The sequence below is a fragment of the Malania oleifera genome, chromosome 12 (assembly GCF_029873635.1).
Source record: "Malania oleifera isolate guangnan ecotype guangnan chromosome 12, ASM2987363v1, whole genome shotgun sequence".
Classification (NCBI taxonomy): Eukaryota; Viridiplantae; Streptophyta; class Magnoliopsida; order Santalales; family Ximeniaceae; genus Malania; species Malania oleifera.
Genome location: NC_080428.1, coordinates 47,283,828 through 47,293,131, shown reverse-complemented (window position 1 = coordinate 47,293,131; position 9,304 = coordinate 47,283,828). Strand labels below are relative to the sequence as shown.

The window sequence follows — 9,304 nt, the reverse complement described above, 5'->3', positions numbered from 1 at the left end:
TGACATGATAAATTTAAAAGCATAATTGGTAATCTTGGCACCTTCATAAGCACATAGTTTGTCCTTCAAGAATGAAATTATAAATTTGTTGAACATGAAATAGATTTCAATCAGGGGGAGTTAGATTTGTTAAGCTATGAAATCATGATTTATGGAGATTATTGAAAATTCCTATATATAATCGTTTGCATTTTTTCACGCTATTTTGGGACTTATTGTCTATCCTTTTATGCATGATGAATGCAAAGTTTTTACTTTGTGCCTTCACTGGATATATACTTTTGCTTATGGTTGCTTTTTACCTTAGTATTTATATGTTTTTCTTGATATCTTACTCTTTTTGATCGATGTCAAAAGGGGAGAGAAGTTTTGGGCAAAAATTGAGCATGACACTACATACCTAAGCATGTATATTGGCTCAACTATGAAAGTATTTGATCTTGAATTATGACATGATGTGATCTTGATATATGAGCATGATATTGAAATTAATATTGAAATTGATCTTGATATTGCAAATATTGTTAAGTTGATACTCATTGTAAGGAGGAGTTTTTTAAGGCTTACTCATTTTTTACTCCTTGTTTGTCATCATCAAAAAGGGAGATATTGTTGGCATTACAAGACTTAAAATCTTGTTTTTATGATAAAAAATCGAAGGAACTTAACGTATTTCATTAAGTAATGATATTTCAAGACTCAAATATGTGAATAAAAGGTCAAGTGCTCATAAGGATTATTGAAAGCTTATACTCCAAAGAAAGATGATCAAATGACGCTTAAAGAGTATTAAAGCATGGATTCAAAGATGATCTAATAAAACTTGAAGTATATTGAAGCATGAAGTTATAGATGAAACTTAAAGCCAAATTCAAAATGAAGAATGGAAGCTACACATGAAGACTTACTGCTTAGAGTGCTTAAGTTTAAGAAGTCTCATGTAAGTACTTCATTCGATTTCAATATGGATACATGAAACTCTTAGGTTAATAACTTAGACCTAGATACCTTTTAAAGTACTTGAAAAATATTTTTATAAGATCAAAAGTTATTTCAAAGAGGTTTAAATTATTTTTTGAATAAAAAGCACCAAAATAGGGTTCTTCAAATTACCTTCGTTTTTCTGCAATTGTATTGATGAGCATATTTCTCTACTAAACATTTCTTATTTAAAAAAGTATTCAACATGAAAGTTGTGGGTGTTTCTCTTAGCCTTTTGTTGATACCAAGAACGTTAAAATCAGAATTGTATAGGGAACGTAATAACCAAAATACTGAAGGCTGGTCGAAGTTGTCAACATCCCAAGCGACTGACATAATCTGTCCAGGTGACTAAATAGCAACCCAAGAGGATCCAGATGACAAAATCAGTGTTTCCAATTGACAAACTCCTTGCTGACTTTGAATTCTCTGTGTTTTTAATTATCTAGGCGACCGACTCTATGTTTCTAGTCGACTAATTCTTTGAGATTTCAAATTTTAAAAATAATTGGAATTTGATTTTTTGAATACTAAACGTTATACAAATAATCGGCTCTTGTAGAGAGTGTCATTGTACACCATTTGTTTTTTGTTTTTGTGACGATTCAGAATTGAATTATTGTGTAACCAAGCGTGGGGTATCGCTTGGAGAGGAGGGCTCTATCCTATTGAAGGAGTGTTGTAAAAGGTTTGCTTGGCCCATAAAGGAGTGGTATAGTGGAATCCTAAGGTCTGTTTCCTAAAGTGAGGACGTAGGCGAGTATAGTCGAACCTCGTAAAAACTCGGTCTCACTTTCTTCCCTACTCTCTTTAATTTTTTGTTCATATTAACTACGTGGTTGATTGTTTATTTTTCAATTCATATACACTGTGTGGTTTGGAAATAAACAAAGCTAAAAATTAATTTGATATTGGGATTGCGGAAACCGAAAGGGAGTACTTTGGTTGATCAAATCTTATTGTTGAAACCATAAGAAAGTACGTTGATTGATTAACACCTAAGACTCAAAAATCATTAAAAGAAAATAGACAACGATCTTTAATCTTGAAAGTGATTGGTTTGAAATTTGAGTTTTGGAAGAGTGGTTGGAAATTTCTATTGTGTTTCATATTGAAAAATCAAGTGTATCTTTTGTATTAATAACAGGGCTTTTGTCAGCTACATAAATCAAAGTTGAATCTTGAAAGCATTGCTGAGATTGTGTTATTATTTCATATTGTGAATCTTATCTTGGTTACCTTGGTTGGATTGGTTTGTTGGATAATTATTGAAAGATTTCTTGACTAATCCATAAAGCATTTCAATGTAAGCATACTCATTCATTAAGGTTGATAACTAATTTAATATTCCGCTATACTTATGATTGATAATCAATCTTACATGTGTAATTGTTAAAACTAAAGAGAATTAAGAAATAGTTTATTAAAAAGGATTTAAAAAAAATTTTAAAATTCCAATTCACCCCCCTTTTGGGAGTACATCTTCCTTTTCAAATATGCGAAAATCTCGCGAAGCAGATTGCTGAAGTCAACCTAGTTGCACTGCCAAGGTCTACTCGTTGTGCCTTGGTCATCACATTCTAGAAAATCTTCAATTTATTTGGTGGCATCGTCAACCAGATCGCACGTCCAAGGTCTCCTGGTCCCACCTTGGTCAAGGAATTATGTGAACTTGTTGTTAACCAGCATTCTAGAGTCTTCTAGCTAAACCTAGTCACCCTTTGTGATTGCTTGGTCACACCATATAGTCGATCAGGGACATACTGCTTTAGTTGAATCCAGGCCTTGGAGACCTAGTCGAGCACTTGGTCGAGCCTTGTGCTTCCAAGTTGCTGCATTGACTCTTTGCACTGCTTGACTCCTCGATTTAAGCTCCAATTTCTCGAAACATCAAACACACCACGTGTAACTCCTAACATTGATAAGAAGTGATAATTATGGAGTAAATAAGACTTAACATAGGTAAATGGGGGACTAAATAAGCATATTTTATGAACACATCAACAAATAACTTGGGCAAGGACTTAGAGGAACCAAAGATGACAAGAATAGGCACAATTGGCTCGAATGAGTGGCTCGGAGGAACCAAAAATGGCTTGGACGGTGGCACTCAACTCAGAGAATCCAAAGCTAGCACGAATGATGCAACTAGCTTCAAAGAATGGCTCGAAGGGTTTGTGGATGGCTTGGACTAGCTAGGCCTAGTCGCCCCTTATGATTGCTTGACCACACCACATGGTCAATCAGGGACATTCTGCTTTAGTTGAATCTAGGCCTTGGAGACCTAGTCGAGCACTTGGTCGAGCCTTGTGCTTCCAAGTTTCTACATTGACTCCTTGCACTGCTTAACTCCTCGATTTAAGCTTCGATTTCTCGAAACATCAAACATACAATGTGTAACTCCAAACAATGATAAGAAGTGATAATTACGGAATAAATAAAGACATCACATAGGTAAATGGGGGACTAAATAAGTGTATTTTGTGAACACATCAACAAATAACTTGGGCAAGGACTTAGAGAGCCAAAGATGAAAAAAATAGGCACAATTAGCTAGAATGAGTGGCTCAGAGGAACCAAAAATGGCTTGGACGGTGGCACTCAACTTGGAGAATCCAAAGCTAGCACAATTGATTCAACTAGCTTCAAAGAATGGCTCGAAGGGGTTATGGATGGCTTGGACAAGTAACAATAGCTCGAATCAACTTTGTTGTATGTGTTCAATAGAGATCTTGGTGACTTGGATGAACGTACAACTAGCTTAGATAAGCCAAAGACTACTCAAACACATGTGAAAATGGCTCAGATGAGCTAGAAGATCTCTCTTGAGATAGAAACAACTTGGTTAAATTTCTAATAGTCCAAGCAAGCCAAATGTGGCTTAGACAAAATGAAAGAGGCTTAATGGATTCCCATATTGCTTTGCTTTGCCTATTATTGCTTTGAATTTCTCCCTAAACAAAAAATGGCTTGGACGGTAGCACCTGATTCGGAGAATCTGAAGCTAGCACAATTGATGCAACTAGCTTCAAAGAATGGCTTGAAGGGGTTGAAGGTGGCTTGGACAAGTAACAACAACTCAGAGCCGCTTGATTGTACGTGTTCAACGGAGATCTCGGTGACTTGGATGAACCTACAACTAGCTTAGATAAGCCAAGGACTACTCAAATACATGTTAAAATGGCTCATCTCTCTTGGGATAGAAACAACTTGATTAAATTTCTAATAGTCCAAGCAAAGCCAAATGCGGCGTAGACAAACTGAAAGAGGCTTAATGATCAATTCCCATATGGCTTTGCTTAGCGCTTTGAATTTCTCCCTTAACAAGTAGGGAATTTCTTTTTTTTTTTTTTGGAGAAGAAGAGAGCTTGTAACTACTCCTAGGTCAAAAAAGTAATTTCTAGTTTTAGGAGTGAGAGTAACTAATAAGACAAACTATTGGCCTAGATCTGGAATGATAATGAGGCCACTATACAAAGTCAACATGCATCAATGGCAAACTTAAAGACAATGGGATATTAAAACACTTATAACCCCCCAATAAAGGTTGAATTAAAGGTCCATATATCTGTATAACCCTTGATATAAATGCCTATAACTCCTTCTTAATGGGGGAATTATTAGGAGGAAGGTTCAGACAAGTATAAAAGGGTCAACCAAGAAAAGGTAAGAACTCTTAAAAAAAAAAAAAAACACCAAACTCATGCTTTTGTCATTTCTTACCTGCCTTTTCATTTTTCTTAGGCATCATAGTGATTTTTTGGAATATGCTCTGAATCATTCAACCCCTTTTCTTGTTAACTTTTTAAGTAATCAAGATTGAGATCAATTCAAAAAATCTCAGCCCAAATTTATGTGTTAGTATTAAAAAGTTTAAAGACTTTGCTGATAAATAGACCCAAAACATATGAGCTTGTTTACATGGATCGAGGTGTATGAAGTTTATAACTAAATTTTTTATATAAAAAAATGAAATGAATAAATTTCAAAAAGGGAAAGTAAAAGTGAAGATTAGTCACATGTTTACTAAAAATATGTACAAAAGAAACTCTAGTATGGCTACAATGCATGAACCAAGGATTGGCACATGTGCTTCTAGCACTCCCCATCAACGAGACATGCACATGTCAAGCTAGTCCTTCTCATGAACAAAGTATTACACATCAACGTAATTTTCGTGCAATCTCATAAGTTTTGGGTTCAGAGGATCTATTCCCATGGTCAAAAACATGTAAAAAAAAAATTTGACTTATTTCATTACCACACGTACTTAAAAAAAATTATAAGAAAGAAATCTTAACTTACAATAACATGAGTAATATATATATATATATATACCCTAGATGCAATAAAACTATAAATTCTAATGTGGGCATTAATTCATTACTAGGCGTCAATGCCCCTTATTTGACTACAAATTAAATGCGTATTAGACTTAGTTTCAAAAGCTTACAAATTTATGGTTATTCTAAGCCTTTGCCTCCAAATTTTATTAAGATCATTTGAGTTATTATAAACTTTTTCTTCTATTATAGTATGAGTACTCTTTCATATGTATTCTATTATTAATTGCGTATGGCAAACAAACAAGTTAGATAAAATCATGTATATTTACTATTAAAAGATGCTATACTTTTACCTAGTCCCCTATTTTCACTGCAGACAATTTAATATTTATATCGAATCTTTGTGATAGGGAATGAGACAAAAGCAATATCTTTTGCTCTAGCCCATAAATATGTATATAATTCACTACTGGCATTTAACTGAGCCAATTAAACTAACAGTGCGTAAGGGTAGGCCTAGGGATGCTTATAGACGGAGGGTGTCCTCCCTTTGACGGTGCATGATATCATTGTGAAATTACTAATAACTGGGTAGAAGAGAAATATTGGTGTTGGTGGCCGGCGGCTTCTCCCTCCCATACCTATTCTATGCCTCTCGTTCCACGCGGCCCTCCCATAATCCCACATCCTTTTAGCAGAACCCCACTCCCCACCAACACTCCCACACCCACCTCTCTCTCTCTCTCTCTCTCTCTCTCTCTCCACATTTTTCAAACTTCCTCATCTTTGACTTCTCCAACTATAACTTGATCTCCACTCCTCTTCCGCCATCTATCTCTCTCTCTCTCTCTCTAAATTTATATATAAGGGGTCTTTCCCTTGCAGAAAAGCTTCACTCAACTTATATATCTCCTTTTTCTCTCCTCCCCCAGAAAGAGCACAGGCCCATTCTATACTTTTGCAAACCAACAACCAACGTTATCTTGCTTTCTGGTCATAAGGTCATAAAACCAACATGGCTCGTTCGTGTTCATGCTACGCTGTGATGGCCGTGTTCTTGGTCATGTTGGCTTCCATGGTGAGTTCCATGGACGCAAGGAAGCTTTTGATGAGTACCCATGAAGAGAGGAAGGGTAGGGTATGGCCTAATTGGGACGCCAGCTCTGTCCTCAACGCCCTCCCCAAGGGCCCTTCGCCACCTAAGTCGTCCCCAAGCGGCAAGGGCCACGCCGTGATCATTGGTGAAAAGCTCTTCGCCCGCCACATCGGCAGCCCCGACCGGATAATGAACTCCGTCCCCAGCCCCGGAGCCGGCCATTAGCCTCCGCCGGCCCGTTGTTCGGTCATCTCCTTCATCATCATCATCATCATCATCATCTGCAAGTTTTCCACATGCATATGGATATAATTTCTCCTTTTGTTTTTTTTGTTTTTTAAATATATACATATAGGTCTCTAGCTAGCTCTCCTTCACAGTTTTGAAAATTTAGATTAGCATTGTACATGCAGAAGCTTATATACGGAACATGCATGGGAGAGGCTGATGCATTATTTCTTTAATTAATTAATTTCTCAGTTTCTTTTTGTTTGTAATTCCTTTTTCTGGGATTGATGATTTATCATAATTTGTATACTTTAAGCCAGACAAAGAATTCGAGAAGCATGTGAAACCGGTGGGTGTGTTTCTGTACTAATAAATCAAAATTACATGAATAATAGTGACAAAGATCGAGAAAGCACTTTTGTTTTGCAACTTGTTCCTTAATTAATGCTGCATTACTCGGTTACTAGAGTCCCATGAATATGAAGAATCAAAAACAAAATAAACAAAACAAAGAGTAGTATATACGGTATTAAAAAGCGCAAAATAGAATTAAAAACGCGGTTTGGAGGGATTGCGTTTGCAAGCATCGCAAGCTAGACGCAGCCACCTGGTTCTGTTTTATGTGCTCTGCCCAAAAATTAAAGCTTTAGGATGGTGGATGCAAAGCCCCACATGCGGAGGCAGAGAGCTTTCATGGGTGTAGGGCAATTACAACATCCGTCCATTTGCCATTCACTACTCACAAGAAATTAAACAGGATGCCAGAACGCGTTTTGGGGATCATTTTTTTTTTTTTATTGCATTACAAGTTAGCTATGTAGTATAGTCTTGTCTTGCACACGAACTCACCCTCCAAATAGTAAAAAAAATTTAATGTAATTTTGTATTGTATTTCAAATTTATATAATTAAAAACTTTAATGACTTTGAATAATATGTTCTCGAGCCTTTAGCCATAATGAGGGCGCAATTCACATATATACATGCGTGCACAAACACGCATTCATAATTAAAGATACAAAAGTGAAGCATAGAGAGTAAAAATTCCCTTTTACATGTGTGCGCAGACACACACATAATTAAATTAAGATGTATAAATAAAGGTATAATGAGATTTTCATACAAGACTTTATTATCTAGCCGTAGTAGATATACATAGAGAAAGACTTTGAGGGACCTTAAATTTTTTGCACAGTTCTAACAAAGATAGAGACATACCACTTCCTAACACTTGTGTATTTGGATCTTGTTCCATTAATAAATGAATATAGAAATCAAGGATTGAGCTAGTTCACTAAATACATCATTGGGTAATTTATAAAACCATCTTTACTTTCTTTTTCTTACATTTTTTTAAAATATTTTTTTAAGTTGCATTTAGAAATAAGGATTTTTTTTAGACAAATTTTAATATAATTTCATATTATATTTTTTAAAAATTTAAGATAAATTTAAATCTAAAATTTCTCTCAATATAGAATAAGAGAATTGTAAAGGAATCCAACATGAACATGATCATCTGTGTGGACTATCTTTTTTCCATAGCCTTTTCCTTCTTTGTTTTTTTTCTTTTTTTTTTTTTTTTTAATTTTTTTGTTTCTATTCATTTAGACTATTAAACTGATGTGCCAATATTCCATGAGCCACCGAGTCCAATTCTGTTGTGGGGCAGCTGCTTTGAATGTTGAAAGCAACTGCTTCAACCGACCACTTTGATTCCATGGTGAAAGAAGCAAATCAATGGAGTAGCAAGGAAGCATCCCTCCCTCCCACAATTTTCATGCCCATTTTAATTTCCTCAAGTGGCAGAGGCGGTGTGCTCTCTCCTAGCAGGTTCCGAGTTCGAGTGCCACGAATGGATGCGGCTCCTGTTGCTGAAGGCGTGGTGGACTCCATCTGTGTTGAACGGCTACTGTCCGAGTCAGGTAAGATCAAACCTTGGTTTACAGGCGAAGAGAAGTGGGGGTCTTTTGTAGCCTCCAGAGGTTGTGCCCGCTCATGAAGGTCCGAAGGATCGGCATGAGAATGGAGTCTTGGATTATCAAAAAATAAAAAATTAAGATTTGGGAAATGGTAGGCCCAAGCACTTACAAAAATTCTTAATTAATATTTATACTCTATAAATTAATTATCATAAATAGATCATGGGTTTTCGTTCCCCAGAAATTAATTAAAATTGCCCATTTGCTTATATTTATAAGCTTTTTTTGTGGAGGATTGGGACACTTGTCGAATCATGATGCCACCCTGCCCTAAGAAGTCTTCAACCTGATGAAGTGGCAAAAAAGTCAAATTGTTCTTCCAGCCTGTCAAGTTTGACTTGGCAAATGTTAGGGATACAATTTTTGGACTGCTTACAATCTTCCATGGCTCCACGCATAAGCATTACTATTTTGGCAATGTCCATCTCGGAAAATTTCATGGCTTCTTTTTTTATTTATTTCTCTTTTTTTCTTACTTGATAGATTTACTCTATAAATGATGATGTGGCTGCAGATCTGGCCAATAAAAAAGCACCTTAACCCCTTCAAAAGTTGACACGTGGATTTTTTGGGATCTAAAATTATGAGGAATTCAGAGTACATGTGAGTCCAATGCCTTGGAGACTGGTGACAACTCCAACTCCAAGGCCCCGTGGTGGCGACCGAGGTTTGAAATTCCTCAAAACTTAGAAAAGTAGAGCCGGGCGATTGAGAATCACTGAGGTAAATTGG

The 9,304-nt window shown here is 36.1% G+C and overlaps 1 protein-coding gene across 1 annotated transcript; it reads left to right on the top strand.

The window, feature by feature from the left end:
• The first annotated feature begins 5,996 nt into the window (after nt 1-5,996).
• LOC131144611 (precursor of CEP14) lies at nt 5,997-6,910 on the top strand. Its single transcript, XM_058093345.1, has one exon. It carries the CDS (start codon nt 6,283-6,285, stop codon nt 6,586-6,588), a length of 306 nt encoding a protein of 101 aa, XP_057949328.1. The 5' UTR covers nt 5,997-6,282; the 3' UTR covers nt 6,589-6,910.
• The last annotated feature ends 2,394 nt before the right edge of the window (nt 6,911-9,304 follow it).